General features: G+C 37.4%; 1 protein-coding gene across 18 annotated transcripts in view; it reads left to right on the forward strand.

The window, feature by feature from the left end:
* Positions 1 to 15,583, forward strand: part of BTBD9 (BTB domain containing 9) — a 410,213-nt gene that overhangs the window by 28,159 nt on the left and 366,471 nt on the right. For 17 of the 18 annotated variants that reach the window (XM_055571501.1, XM_055571498.1, XM_055571500.1 and 14 more), the window contains 3 exons: positions 7,382 to 7,593; positions 12,015 to 12,378; positions 14,124 to 14,388. In XM_055571501.1, the coding sequence (XP_055427476.1) occupies positions 7,409 to 7,593; positions 12,015 to 12,378; positions 14,124 to 14,388 (814 nt within the window). In that variant the 5' untranslated portion in view covers positions 7,382 to 7,408. Of the gene's footprint in view, positions 1 to 7,381; positions 7,594 to 12,014; positions 12,379 to 14,123; positions 14,389 to 15,583 lie in introns of those variants that run through there. The other variant, XM_055571508.1, reaches the window with a different exon arrangement.

Genomic DNA, 15,583 nt, shown 5'->3' on the forward strand with positions numbered 1-15,583 from the left:
ACACACAAAATGGGATAGTTTCTATACCACCACCCCTGGTAAATGAATTCATATGAAGTCTCAGAACTCTCAACTAGTAACTGATTATGATATCACGAATGGTGCCATTTCCTCTCTTAGAGTAAGTCTCTGTTCCCCTTGCCTGCCTACTTGTCTCTTTCCTCTTACCTTGAAGGAACAGCTTGAGTGAATAGATTACCCTTGCTCTATTCCTGTGAACGTCAGCAAGTTTAGACTCTGGGACTGTCAACAGGAGCAAATTTCAGACCACTTTGTTTACATCCAAGAAAATATGCTGTAAATTGAGAAAAGTCATACTGAAAATCTCTTAAGGTGAAGATGTTTATAGTAGGCTATGCTACCCAGGTATCTGATATTCATTACTTTTTGCCTGTCTTAATGTAAATGAACTTTTTGTCCTTGACTTCAAATTGTTAATTATTTTTTACTTGTAGTGTAATATATAATCCCTCTGTTTACCATTCTGTCTTAATCACTAAGTCAGGTACTACTGGATGTGGCAAATTAAAGCACTTGCTGTCTTATACAAAAACCAGTTTAATTTGTGATTTTAGTGGCCAAAGTTATTGAAAGATTTGTGTATAGTTTTATTACAATAGAACATGCTTGTTATAAAAATTTTAAACATTACAGAAATAGATATTATGCTGTGTAAATTTTTTCCCATAGCCCAATGGTTAATCTATTGGGTTAACCCTTGTTAACAATTTGGTGTGTGCTTTTTATGTGTTTAACAAAATAAGGTTATATTATTGTTTTGCAGCTTGCCTTTTTGCATGTAAATATATATTTAAGAATTTTCAATGTCAATAAGGTATTTAACTTTATTTTTTAAAATCATTGTACAGTATTCCATTGTATAGGCTTATTATTGTTTATCCAGTTCCCATTAAATGGGCATTTAAGGTTTTTTTTTTTTACTGTTACAGAATGTGCTGAAGTTAACATTCTTATGTAATTAGTTTTGTGCTCTTGTGTGAATATCCAGCTTATTTTTTCAAAATGGCTAGCCAACATTTTTTATCGAAAAAATTTATATTTTCTCCCACTGAATTGAGTTACTGCATTTACACACACACACACACACACACACACACACACACTATACTGTGTCTGTTGTTACCGTTCACTTGCTAAGCGGTGTCTGACTCTGCAACCCCGCAGACAGTAGCGTGTCAGGCTCCTCTGTCTTCTGCTGTCTCCCTGAGTTTGCTCAAATTCATGGCCACTGAGTCGGTGATGCTGTCTAAGCATCTCATCCTCTGCTTCCCCCTTCTCCTTTTGCCTTCAGTCTTTCCCAGCATACGGAATACCTGTGTATATTTGGGTTTATTTCTGGACTAATGTTTTAATGTTTAATTTTATGTTTAAATTTAATGTTTAATGTTTTAATGGCATTGCTTAATTGTTCTAATGAATGATTTGCTTTCTCATCCAGTACCCTGGCCTCCTTTCATTGCTCTTCTTTTTTAGAGTATATGTGAAATCACATATTTATTCTTTCAGATAAACTTCTTTACCCAAATTTACTTTAAAAACTTAGTTGTGGTTCTGATCATTATTACTTTTAATTCCTGTATTAATTAGAACATTCTCTCAGCTTTAAAAATCTCTTGATAAATATAAAATTCTCATTTTTCCTTCTCAGTTTACTAATATGTGTGCCCATTTGTCAAATTATTTTTAACTGTATCCCTACCAAGAACATTTTGGTGAATTTTGTTTTCTGCTGCTAAAGCTTTGTTTTTGTTAACAATATGAAGGACAGTAAAGTATCAAATATTCTTTTCTATAGGGTGATTTAGAGATGATTGGTATCTTTACAACATCTCCAAACACTGTATGTCTTTTCACTTATTTTTCTTAAATCCCTCAGAAGAGTTTTATAACTTCCTTACATATTCTATGAGTTTATTCCTAGATATTGCAGTTATAGATTACAGAGCTTTCCCTTCATATTTTCTATCTGGTTGTTTTGGACATGAAAGGGTACTGTATATTTTCATATACAGTCAACTACTGAACAATACAACGGTTGGGGTGCCTACCCTCCGCACAGTTGAAAATTCAAATGTAATTAGCCTTCCATGTCTGAGGTTCCTCTGTATCCTCTGCTCCTATCCATCTGAGGATCCACAGTTGTGGCTCATGTAGTACTGTGGCATTTACTATTGAAAAAATCCAAGTATAAGTGGACTCATGCAGTTTAAACCCATGTTTAGAGGTCAACTATAATAATTTATGTGATCACCTTAGTGAACCTTGCTTATTTTCTCATTTTTTTTTCAGTTGATTCTCATGGATTTTTTTCATGTAGGCAATGAGATTATCAGCAAATAATGATTACTTTGCTTGTTTGTTTCCTAATTCATTTACCTTTAACTTTCTTAATTGCATTGTCTTTTGCCTCTGAAAAATGTTAATAATGGTGAATAGATATCCTTGTCCTATTTCCAAACTTTCTAGGGATGTTTCTAGTGTTTTTATTATTAATAGTTTCTTATATCTATTATCCCTGGAGAAGGCAATGGCTACCCACTCCAGTATTCTAACCTGGAGAGTCCCATGGACAGAGGAGCCTGGCGGGCTACAGTCCATGGGGTCACAAAGAGTCAGACATGACTGAATGACTAAACACACATATCTATTACAGTTAGGATGTGTGTGTATAAAGTTAAGAAAGTATTCATTTATCCCTATTCAATGAAAACTTTTAAAATAAACTTCTTAATGATTGTTTAAAAAGGGATTTTAGCTTTTATTGAGCTAATACATGATTTTTTTCTCCTTTAATCTTTTGATGACAGTTATTTTTGCTAATATTCATATCTTTCTTGGAATTGACCAACTTTGTCCTGGCTTCTTTTGCTTAATTCTGTTTTCCAATATTAATAGGAATTTTTCACATTTACTAATTTCTGAGTGTGTGATGTGATCACGTCTTCATGTCAGGGTTAAATTGGCTTCATAAGAAGAAGTAGAAAACTCATGTGCGCAGGAATAGTTTAAATAACACTGTAATTATCTGATCCTTAAAGTTTTGAAGAAACCTGTCCATGAAACGGTTTGGATCTAGCATATTGGGAGGTCAGGGGTTAGGGATTCATTTAGGCAGATGGGGTAGGTTATTTACTTAGTATCCCTTTCTCCTATCCAAATCTAAGGTTAAATCAGTATATCAGGTAGGTTTTTAGGCTCCTTGTTTTCAGTGCTGATCTATATCCACATCTCTCATTTAGCACCCTGAGCACTGCGTCTCTAAGAAGCTTCTTGGTGGGCAGTGTGCTGTCACAACTTCCTGGGGGAATTTAGCACATTCAGTATAACTCCACTGGGAGAGGGGCCTTGAAAGTTTGCGTCTGGTTTCCCCCAGACTTTGCCATATGTACTTTTTCAAAACCTTTGCTGATTTTGCTTTGATTTTTTTTTTTTTTGCTGTAATAAATCACAATCATGAGTCCATCCATATGCTGAGTCATGAGAGTCATTTCATATGACAGGACAAAACAGTGGTATTAAAATGTGGTGGCAGAGTTCTAAAATACAACTTTAAAAAAATGTACTATAACTTTGTCTTTACAGGTATGGAAATAATCTCATAGAAGTTAGAACACTTGTCAAAGACCACATATGTTGTTAGTAGCAGAATAAGTGTTAGCGTTAAAGTATAAGAAATATGTCTAAATAGTTTTACTCCATGAGCTTTAATTTTTTCTTTACCTGTGGCAGATTCACTTTGATATTTGGCAAAACTAATACAATTATGTAAAGTTTAAAAATAAAATAAAATTAAAAAACAAACAAAAAATAAATTGATGTTTTAAAAATGCTAACTTTATTGATGTGTGGCTTTTAAAACATGTTTTTTTTTAATGGCAAGTGGATGGACCCAAGCTGTCACTTCATGGATAAGCTAGGGCACTGGGTGAAAATATTTTTTGCATACAAGCTATAGCACTGGTAACTGGGTTAGCATCATTTGCTTCTTTGCAGTAAGATTAAAAATGGAATCATTTCCTAAATAAATTTTCTTAGCAGAAAATTTGTTTGCATATTTATGTACCTGAGAAGGGATGTTAACCTAGAACAGTAGAGTCTAAATAAATGAGTGTTTTCTAGGCTGAGCATTAGAATCACTTCAGAATAGTGGCCAACTGCATCAGAATTTCTGGTGGGTGGAGCTCAAGCATCTTTGTGTTTTAAGCTCCTCAGTGATTCCTGTTGTGGCAAGCTTCATTGAGAATCACTGGTCTAATTAAAATTATTTCTGTATGCCAATGAAAATTACTATTTTGTTAAAATTTCTTTACTAAGTCTGTTTCATATATACTACAATCTTTGCTTCATGCCTCCAGTTGGAAAAGCATAATTAGAATGTAAATTTAGTAAAAGGAAATTTTACGTATTGAATCAGTTCTAATGAGGTGGATGAAACTGGAGCCTATTATATAGAGTGAAGTAAGCCAGAAAGAAAAACACCAATACAGTATACTAACGCATATATATGGAATTTAGAAAGATGGTAACAATAACCCTGTGTATGAGACAGCAAAAGAGACACTGATGTATAGAACAGTCTTATGGACTCTGTGGGAGAGGGAGAGGGTGGGAAGATTTGGGAGAATGGCATTGAAACATGTATAATATCATGTATGAAACGAGTTGCCAGTCCAGGTTCGATGCACGATACTGGATGCTTGGGGCTAGTACACTGGGACGACCCAGAGGGATGGTATGGGGAGGGAGGAGGGAGGAGGGTTCAGGATGGCGGATTCATTATGATATTTGGCATAACTAATACAATTTTGTAAAGTTTAAAAATAAAATAAAATTAAAAAAAAAAGAAGTACAAATCTGGAGAACTTATTAAAATAGATATTTATATATGTAGTATTAAAGTTTATTATGTATCAGTTGAGGAATTATAAATTGACCTTTGAGCTAGTTAACCAAGAATCTATCATTGTCCATCAGGAGTCATTAGTTAATCATTTGAGTCTCACGGATAACCTAGATAAAATTTTAAGATAATATACCAGAGAACATATTCATTGGGTATGTACATGGCATCCTTTCTGGTAGGGAAAACATCTATTTTGTTTGGAGTCATGTATCATCATTGAACTATTGGATAGTGTTGTGACAGTTCTTGTTGAGAATGGAATTTTGAAATCAGGTACCAGTGAGTTTTAGAATGTCATGACTGACATAGGAAATAATCGTGCTATTTATTTTGAACATTGTTTGGATAACCAAGCCAGAAATCAAAGCAAAGAGCAAAAAGAATATGATCCTTTATGTAGAATATAGTCAGTCCTTGATCATTTCTTAGAGCAGGGATGGCAAACTATAATCTGAGGGTTAAATCCAGCCCTTCTCTGTAAATAATTTTATTGGAGCGTAGCCATGTTCATTCATTTACTTGCTGTCTATGGCTACTCATGATAGGGTTGAATGGTTGTGAGAGAGGCTATATGGCGGGCAAAGCCTAAAGTATTTACTCTCTGACCCTTTGCAAAAAGTTTGCCAACTTCTATGTTAGACTGTTGTATCACATATTAAGGGATTGAATTTCACATTTTCTGGGGACACTCCTAAATGGATCCTTATGTCGAATTTGGTCCTAAAAACAGAGGTGACTGGAGATGATCCACTTTTTAGGGCTTTCAAATGCAGGTTGCGGTTGAGGGAGAGGGATTTGCCCTGAAAATGAGTATGCTGCTAGCCTTCTGATAGTCCTACCAGGGGCCAGGAGCTTCTTTTACTTATCTGTAGGTGTTTCCTTGCCTAACTCAGCCTCCGTGTTCCTCTACATCACATTCCTTGCTGCTGTTCCCTCGGTTGGGGGTGGGCATGGAGTAGCGGGTAACTGGGGAAACTGGACTGTGAGGGTATTCCACTACAGTCTCTGGGGATAAAGACAATTTTTTCACGTAGCTTGTTTTATCTTTTAGTTTTAAAAATATTTTTATTAATTTTTGGCCGTGCTGGGTCTTCGATGCTGTATGGGCTTTTTTCTAGCTGCAGTGAGTGGGGCTGCTCTCCAGTTGTGCTCGGGCTTCTCATTGTGGTGGCTTCTCTTGGTGCAGGGCACAGGCTCTAGGGCACGTGTGCTTCAGTAGTTGTGGTGCTTGGGCTCTGGAGCACAGGCTCAGTAGTCATGGGCACGGGCTCAAGTTGTCCTGTGGCAAGTGGGATCTTCCAGGACCAGGGATCGAATAAGCGTTTCCCACATTGGCAGGTGGATTCTTTACCTCTGAGCCACCAGGAAAGCATCACATACCATGTTGACAGTGAACCTGCATGTGGAAGTGTGAAGGTTAGGAGTGGCTTAATCTGGTGCAAGCAGAGTTCAAGAAGGTGTGGAGAGGGTCTAGTGGAGACAGAATATCTGACTCAATTCTAGTTTCAGGTACAACACCTCTGAGCTGTCAACCACATCGTCACCTCAGACACCTGCATGCTAGTGAGGGCTTTCATCCACTTGCTGGGTTACTTACATCTGGGAAGTACTACCTGCAAGTACAGTAGATATTTAAGAATATAACCATTTTTAGCTTTTGAAGATAATTGCTCCCATTTCTAATATGTAAAGCTGTTAATCAAGTTTTAAGCTTTTGATTTTCAGTTGCATTTGTAGGAAAGAAAAGCAAGCAAGTGAGATTAAACGTAATGATGTTGTGATAAACACAGGCTACCTGCTTATCAGGGATAAAAGTTTGAACTGAAGTTACAGTCTTCAGAAAAATACTGGAGTTTTTCTTTCTTAGAGGGAGATTAGGTGCTTACTACAAGCTTCCATTAATAAATGTCCATTTATTTTTGTGACTTCAGAAGATTATAATCTTTTAATAAAATACTTAAGATGGTTTCAGATCAAAACTTCTGTAATTAATTGAAATTGGATTTAGTTTATTCTTTTTGTGAGTTAGGTCTAGATCTATGCCTGAATGAGTTTTCCACTGGGTCTAGCTAGTTATACCACCTTAGTAAATATAGCTATGCTAAAAGAGGAACTCTTCTGGTTGTTGATTTTCTTTTTCCTGAGATACTGAGAAATAAGGGACCTAAACACAGTTTGAATACAGTTTTCTAGATTGTGATGGATCCAAGTGCTGTTAATGTTTGAAGATCCTGAGTTCTAGTGTGATAAGGTGGTGAGGATAGTGGAGTTAATGGAAATAGGCTGAACTACTTCCCAGAATAGATGGGTTAATAGAGATACCAATGATGATGATAAAATCGCTCTCTTTTGTGATTTTTTAGGAAATACATTTTTACCTGTCTGTGTTTATAGTATGTGGTTTTTGAAGTGTACTCCCTGCCTCTCACTAACTCTCATCCCTTCTTTATATAATAGATCAACGACTATCACCTGTTTTACAAGATGAGTAACAGCCACCCTCTTCGCCCCTTTACTGCAGTGGGGGAGATTGACCATGTGCACATTTTGTCTGAACATATTGGTGCCTTGTTGATTGGGGAAGAATATGGCGACGTCACATTTGTTGTGGAAAAGAAACGTTTTCCTGCCCACAGGGTAATTTTAGCAGCAAGGTGCCAATATTTTCGGTAAGTGTATATTACTTTTTGAAGATACAAGTCATTTGTAGAAAACACTGGTATTTTCCACTCTGAAAAATATGTAACAAAACATAACAAATTCTAGCAGTCATTCAGTTGAACATCTATAAGCGTTTCATCTTTGTTGACTTTTTGTTATATTTTTGAAAATACCTTTTCCTTTCAGGAGTCATCATCATAGGGTTGGAAGGCTTCTCAGGCTGGACTGTACCCCATCAACCATTTTCCAGGTTCTCAACAATATTTCTCAGGCTGAGTCTTTTTTTCCCTTACCCTCTCCTCACAGTTTATGACTAATGGAACTTAAACTGATTTATTAGCCAACAGGCCTCTTGTTGTATAGGCAGAATGACCTTTGGACTTGCCAATGAACGTGTATACCTCTTAGTTTCAGATCACTGAGGTCCAGGACCTATATGTAACCAAACAGATCTATCTCTGAGACATGTAATTTGACAACCCCAAAGTAAACGAAACTTAAATATTTACTGAGACCAAGTTTCATAGTTATATTAGCGCTAAAACTGAACAAAATGTTAATTTTTGTAGAAAGCATACTTGTACTTATACGTAGCTATTGTATGTTACTTAGACCCCTAATTTCCAGGGTTATAAATATTAAACTGAGGTCTAATTACTCTCTGTGTTACCTAATGTTAGTTAAAAGGGAATCATTACTGAATTATTGACTAATAATATATCCTTGAAAAAATCTATAGAGTCCATATCCGTGAAATCATGGATTTGCCTGTGAAGCTTGATATCTAAAAATTGAGATGTGGAAGGCATGAAGAAAATTTCACTTACCTTCTAGTGAAAACTACAGTCTGATATTATTTATGATTATAATTAATTGAGAAGCAAAACCTACACCTGGAGTCACACACATTGTAGTAGAGTATGTTTCTTGGAAATATTTACTATTTAGCTAGAACTCTTACTATAGTGCTTTATAAACATGTTTAGAACATTCTATCTTGTACATATAAAATGCCAACATAGAGGCAGCCAGGAGCTTAGAGACAAGAGGAATTTGTTAAGAGTTCTAGCTAACATGCTCCTATCGAGATGAGGCAGCTCGCCTTGGTCTGGTCATTATTTTTACCAGTCTGTCCTCTGTATACTTTTGTTTTCCCTTTTCTTTCTTCCATTTGTTAAAGTGTCTTATGAGAGTCCAGTCTTTATTAAGTTAGAACTTTTCAGCCTTAGGTTTAGTATTTATTACTATTATATATCTTTCCTCTTTCAAAAGAATTTGAGACAACTGTATCTGGGTATCTTTTAGGTGATCAGTATATTCTTAAAAGAAACTCAAGTGTCCTTAGACATTTGAAGAGCATATTGAATGAATGGAATATACTCCCCTCACTTACTGACCTTGTTCTTGGCTGTCTCTTTTTGGGTATTGGACCTTTATAATATCTGATGGCTCACTAGGTTAAACTCAGTCATTACCAATGCCAGCTTAGACTGATTCTCATTGCTGATACTGTTCTTGTGCAAAGGAAGGTTAACTGTTAGCTGTCTGGAGAGGCCTTATGAGTGTGGTCATCAGATCAGATCAGATCAGTCGCTCAGTCGTGTCTGACTCTTTGCGACCCCATGAATCGCAGCACGCCAGGCCTCCCTGTCCATCACCAACTCCTGGAGTTCACCCAGACTCACGTCCATCGAGTCAGTGATGCCATCCAGCCATCTCATCCTCTGTCGTCCCCTTCTCCTCTTGCCCCCAATCCCTCCCAGCATCAGAGTCTTTTCCAATGAGTCAGCTCTTTGCATGAGGTGGCCAAAGTACTGGAGTTTCAGCTTTAGCATCATTCCTTCCAAAGAAATCCCAGGGCTGATCTCCTTCACAATGGACTGGTTGGATCTCCTTGCAGTCCAAGGGACTCTCAAGAGTCTTCTCCAACACCACAGTTCAAAAGCATCAATTCTTCGGTGCTCAGCTTTCTTCACAGTCCAACTCTCACATCCATACATGACCACTGGAAAAACCATAGCCTTGACTAGACGAACCTTTGTTGGCAAAGTAATGTCTCTGCTTTTGAATATGCTATCTAGGTTGGTCATAACTTGCCTTCCAAGGACTAAGCGTCTTTTAATTTCATGGCTGCAGTCACCATCTGCAGTGATTTTGGAGCCCAGAAAAATAAAGTGTGACACTGTTTCCACTGTTTCCCCATCTATTTCCCATGAAGTGGTGGGACCGGATGCCATGATCTTCGTTTTCTGAATGTTGAGGTTTAAGCCAACTTTTTCACTCTCCACTTTCGCTTTCACCAAGAGGCTTTTTAGTTCCTCTTCACTTTCTGCCATAAGGGTGGTGTCATCTGCATATCTGAGGTTATTGATATTTCTCCTGGCAATCTTGATTCCAGCTTCAGCTTCTTCCAGTCCAGCGTTTCTCATGATGTACTCTGCATATAAGTTAAATAAACAGGGGGACGATATACAGCCTTGACGTACTCCTTTTCCTATTTGGAACCAGTCTGTTGTTCCATGTCCAGTTCTAACTGTTGCTTCCTGACCTGCATACAAATTTCTCAAGAGGCAGATCATAGAGCCTATCAATTTCCAGATAAGGACAAGCTAACTGTACCAGAGGGAGCCTTTCACAATTTGGGGGTTCATATTTAAGACTTCCCAGGAGTCCTTGTCAAAACCACTTTTAAAGCATTGAGAATTCAAGTAAGTACCGTGGATCACACTGGAGTGAGAATAGGTCTTGGCAAGATCTCCCCAGGAAGGTGTTCTTTATTCTGGTAATAGTAACTTTAAGGTCATTGATTGGATGTACTCTGGATTAATGGAAACCTTCACAAGTGTTTTTAGGCAGAGTATAACCCAGTGAAGAAGTATGCTCAAAATGTTCATGAATCTTTTGGTGGGTAGTTTCAGCTGTTTCTTTGAGGCAAACAAGAATGTCCTGTCCTGCTTGTCCGGGGGTGGGTGGGAGGAGTTCTAGGCAAGCGTGAGGGGACACTTTGAAATGCTAATCCTGCCCTGAGAATCACAGGAGTGAGGGGGTCTCTCTTTGCCCCTTATTCTCTTGCTCTCGCTTTTTCACATTTTCTTTCTCATCCATTTCATTACTCTTCCTTTTCTGCACTCTTTCTTTGTTCTTTGCTGATGGACTGGAAGCTTTAATTGGTTCATATTATTTCCCCTAGAGTAATAGAGGTAGAAGTTCAAATTTATTACCTGACTGGATTGTCTGCTTTTTTATTATTTAGATGAACAGATAAACAATAATGTGGGGATTTTGTTTTAATCTGAAAAATACTGAAAGACAAAATAGAAAAGTCAGATCATCTATAATCCCATCATGAATTTCATTTTTAATTTATAAACTGACAAATGAAGACACTTTCCTCCCAGACATCTTTTTCCATTCCCTAGAGACAACCACTGTTAACAGTTTAATATGTATTTCTTCTCAATATAAATAGAGGTATCTATATATACCTTTGTGCATACAAATCTAAGTATGTGGTATACACTTTTTTCCTATGCTACACATAAGGATTGCAACCTGACTTACCGACTATATCTTTCCAAGACAGTATATATTACTCTCCCTTGATCTTTCTAATGGCTGCATAGAATGTATATATCATAGTTTTTTCCAACCATGTTCCACTTAATGGACATTTAAGATTTTTTCCATTGTTTCAGGATACCTTGTTATACATTTATCTTTATCTTGCTGTGTTATTGAGTCCTAAAAGTGAGATTACTCAGCTGAAGGGTAAGCACATTTTAGATTTGAATAGATATTACTTAAATTCTTTTCCAAAAAGGGGTCTTCATTTATACTCTTAAAATAGTACACGAGAAAACCTCTTTCCCCCCTAGAGTAATAAAGGTAGAAATTCAAATTTATTACCTGACTGGATTGTCTGTTTTTTTATTATTTAGATGAACAGATAAGCAATAATGTGGGGATTTTGTTTTAATCTTAAAAATACTGAAAGTATTAACAGGTTTCTAATTTCTGCCAGTCTGATGGGAAGAATAGCGCCTGATTATATTTAATTGTTTTCATCTGATTATATCTTTTCCTATGGAGCTTTACTTTTTTAAACTACCTTCTTGACCTTTAACAGGTTTATATTGATTTCACTGTTCCTCTCAAAAGAGCACTTTCATTTTTCTAATTAATAAATGTTTATTTTATTTCTTGAGCTCTTAAGATTATTCATTAGTTGTGTATAGAATTCAAAATAGTTTTAAAATTATTTCTCTTGCTTTAGAGCTCTATTTTAAGTGATTACTATGTATTTCTTCACCTGAATGTTTGTCACTAAACACATTTATGTTTTTTTTATTATGTTGATAACCTTTATTTCATAATTTTGTAGCAAATCCTACTTAAAGTTTTCCTTATGCGTTTCTCCTCTGATGTGCAGAGCATTACTGTATGGTGGAATGCGAGAATCTCAGCCTGAAGCCGAAATCCCTCTTCAAGACACCACTGCAGAAGCATTCACAATGCTGCTTAAATACATCTACACTGGGCGGGCGACGCTGACAGATGAGAAGGAGGAGGTGCTGCTGGACTTTTTGAGCCTGGCTCATAAATACGGATTTCCGGAGCTGGAGGATTCCACCTCTGAGTACCTCTGCACCATACTTAACATTCAGAACGTCTGTATGACTTTTGATGTTGCCAGTCTCTACTCACTTCCCAAGTTAACTTGCATGTGCTGCATGTTTATGGACAGAAATGCTCAGGAGGTACTCTCAAGCGAAGGCTTCCTCTCCCTTTCTAAGGTGTGTCATTGTCTCCAAGTAATTTACAGGCAATATGCATTGTTTTATTTATATCTATAGAGAAGAAATATAGCAGTGGACTAAGAATAAAAAGAAAAGCTATTAGTGTGGAAGAGGTGGTCTGTCTAGCCATCTGCCTCTGACTACTGAGACTCTAGATCACATAAGAGGGAGGCAGATTGCTGCTGTTTTCTTTTAAGGTTCTTCTGGTAAGTTCTGTGTGCAAGAGACTGTGCCGCTGGGTGGTGGTTCTCAGTGTAATGATGTCAAATAGACTCTCTTGTGGCGTTGCATACTGTTTTTTGGTTTTGTATGAGTATTTCTCCGACAGAGATTGCAACTGATGATTCCTTATTTATGAGGGGGGAAGTTCATAAAGGAGATAATGATGTATTGTTGTTCAGTTGCTGAGTCATGTCTGACTCTTTGTGACCCCATGGACTGCAGCATGCCAGGCTTACCTGTCCTTCACTGTCTCCTGCAATTTGCACAGACTCATGTCCATTGGCAGAAGGCAGTGGCACCCCACTCCAGTACTCTTGTCTGGAAAATCCCATGGATGGAGTAGCCTGGTAGGCTGCGGTCCATGGGGTCGCTAAGAGTCGGACACGACTGAGCAACTTCCCTTTCACTTTTCACTTTCCTGAATTGGAGAAGGAAATGGCAACCCACTCCTGTGTTCTTGCTTGGAGAATCCCAGGGACGGGGGATCCTGGTGGGCTGCCATCTATGGGGTCTCACAGAGTCGGACACGACTGAAGTGACTTAGCAGCATGTCCGTTGACATGAGTGATGCCATCCAACCATGTTGCTTCCTTTTCCTCCTTCCCTTAATCTTTCTCAGTATCAGGGTCTTTTCTAATGAGTTGGCTCTTGGCATCACGTGGCCAAAGTATTGGAGGTTCAGCATCAGGCCTTCCAATGAATATTCAGGGTTGGTTTCCTTTAGGATTGACTGGTTTGATCTTGCAGTCCAAGGGACTCTGAAGAATCTTCTCTAGCACCACAGTTCAAAAGCATCAGTTCTTTAGTGCTCAGCCTTCTTATGGTCTTTAAGTCACTGTTTTTTGTTTGTTTGTTTGTTTTCCTCTTTTGGCACAGAATTCACTATTGTGCAATGTTTTATACCATATAATAGCTAGAGTAAAACTTTTTCCCCAGTCTTCCTTTGAACCCTGGTGGTTGTCTTTCCTTTCCCTTTCTGTGTCACTCCTAGAACCTGAATATTTTGAATGGGAAAACCTATTTGAAAAGCTACATGTCGTGTTTTGCATGTAACTATGATTTTTACTTAATTTTTAGAGGCAAGGATCTTACAGAATTACACCAGTGTTGCTGGAAGTCATTTTAGGAATATGAGAACCGAAAATATGGTAGAGCAGTAATACAGTGGAACAAAAGATTTTGAATTTTAAATAGCTAGATGTATCTTACTGACTTAGAGAAGTAAATTCTGCTAAAGAATGTATACGGAGCAACAGCTTCTCACATTGCCATTTTTCTTGTTATTTTATTAAAGATAGGTGCACATGTGTTGAAAAAACTAGGTACAAGATGCCTATAGCTGTTCACACAGCCATAATGGGCAAGAGTATATGGCACAAAGAATAAGGAAAGAAGATGACCAAGAAGAGTTAATTGCTTAAATATAAGTGATACTTGCAGTTCAGTAAAGTTTTACTTATTGATCATACACATGGTTGAGCTCCATAATAACTGGAATTTTTTCTTTTTATCCTTTTCAGACAGCACTTTTAAACATCGTATTAAGAGATTCATTTGCAGCTCCTGAAAAAGATATTTTCCTAGCCTTGTTAAATTGGTGTAAGCATAATTCAAATGAGAATCATGCTGAAATCATGCAGGCTGTGCGTTTGCCTCTGATGAGCCTCACTGAACTTCTGAATGTCGTGAGGCCTTCGGGACTGTTGTCTCCTGATGCCATCCTGGATGCTATTAAAGTTCGATCAGAGAGCCGGGACATGGACCTCAATTATAGAGGCATGCTCAGTAAGTACCTGTTTATGCCAATCTCACCAAAAAGTTTTGTTTGTATCCTATGACAGTCTCAGCAACAAAACTCTAGCTACCAAATCGTAGTTCAGGTGTACATGTGTCAGTCTAAGAACATAGCGCTCTGCTTCCTGTGGATTGCCTTTCCTGTCCTTCTCCTACTAACTCCTCCTAATATTGCTTAGCCTTTGTAGACCACAAAATATGTATTTCTTGCCATTTCTGGACAGACTTCTCTAGTGCTCCCTAGAATGTCAAAAATTTTATACTTTTCATGAGAAGTTTCTTCTCATGTTAAGATCTTTCCTCCTTTCCTCCATCAAATCAGTACCGAATACATGCTATATACTTATTATTTCAGGTACCACAAACATGGAGATTCTAAATATTAATAACAGTAATAATGGCTAACATTTATATAGCATTTCCAATACTTACATGGTGTTTTTCTTATAAATAAAAATAATAGCAGTGAACACAACATTTAAAACAAACATTTCTCAACATTCAACACACTTGAGTAGTCTGTAGCAGATGCTTGATGAATTAATGCAAGAAGAACTGACTAGAAGCAGTGGAAACATATTACTGCTGTCTGGAAAGCAGTCAAAGCCGGTGATAAAAGAATTGAAACTTGGGCTAGAGTATAGAGAAAGAAGTGAAAATCTAAAGTCTGAGACTTGGAGAAGACCTTTGGCCAGGGGTCCAAAGGTAGAGAAGGAAGAATGTGGTGGATTCATTATGATATTTGGCATAACTAATACAATTTTGTAAAGTTTAAAAAAAAAAAAAAAGAATTAAAGGTAGGAAGAAAACTGGGGTAGAGTTACAGAACAGAGAGCGTTTCTAGGGAGAAGGATGGTCAGTGGTATCTGGTGGTGCTGGGAGGACAGGAAGAAGAAGAATTGAAAGAAAATTTTTGGATATCAATTGTGTGGATATAAATTGGTAGTAGTCTGGACAGAAGCTTAACTGTACAGAGAATTAGGCCACAGGTTTGAAAATATAGTAAATACCATGTATGACGACTTGGTGTGTATGTTGGAGTAAAGGGAGTAGAGAAATAGTATGGTAGCTAGAGGGAACAGGCCAGGGAAGATCGTGTAAGAAATTAGAGGTGCTGGAAAATGGTACTTTTTAAGGGTCAGCCTTTGATGAAGGGTGGGAGGAGGGAGAGGGGAGAAGTAACAAG

The sequence above is a fragment of the Bubalus kerabau genome, chromosome 3 (assembly GCF_029407905.1).
Source record: "Bubalus kerabau isolate K-KA32 ecotype Philippines breed swamp buffalo chromosome 3, PCC_UOA_SB_1v2, whole genome shotgun sequence".
Taxonomy (NCBI): domain Eukaryota; kingdom Metazoa; phylum Chordata; class Mammalia; order Artiodactyla; family Bovidae; genus Bubalus; species Bubalus kerabau.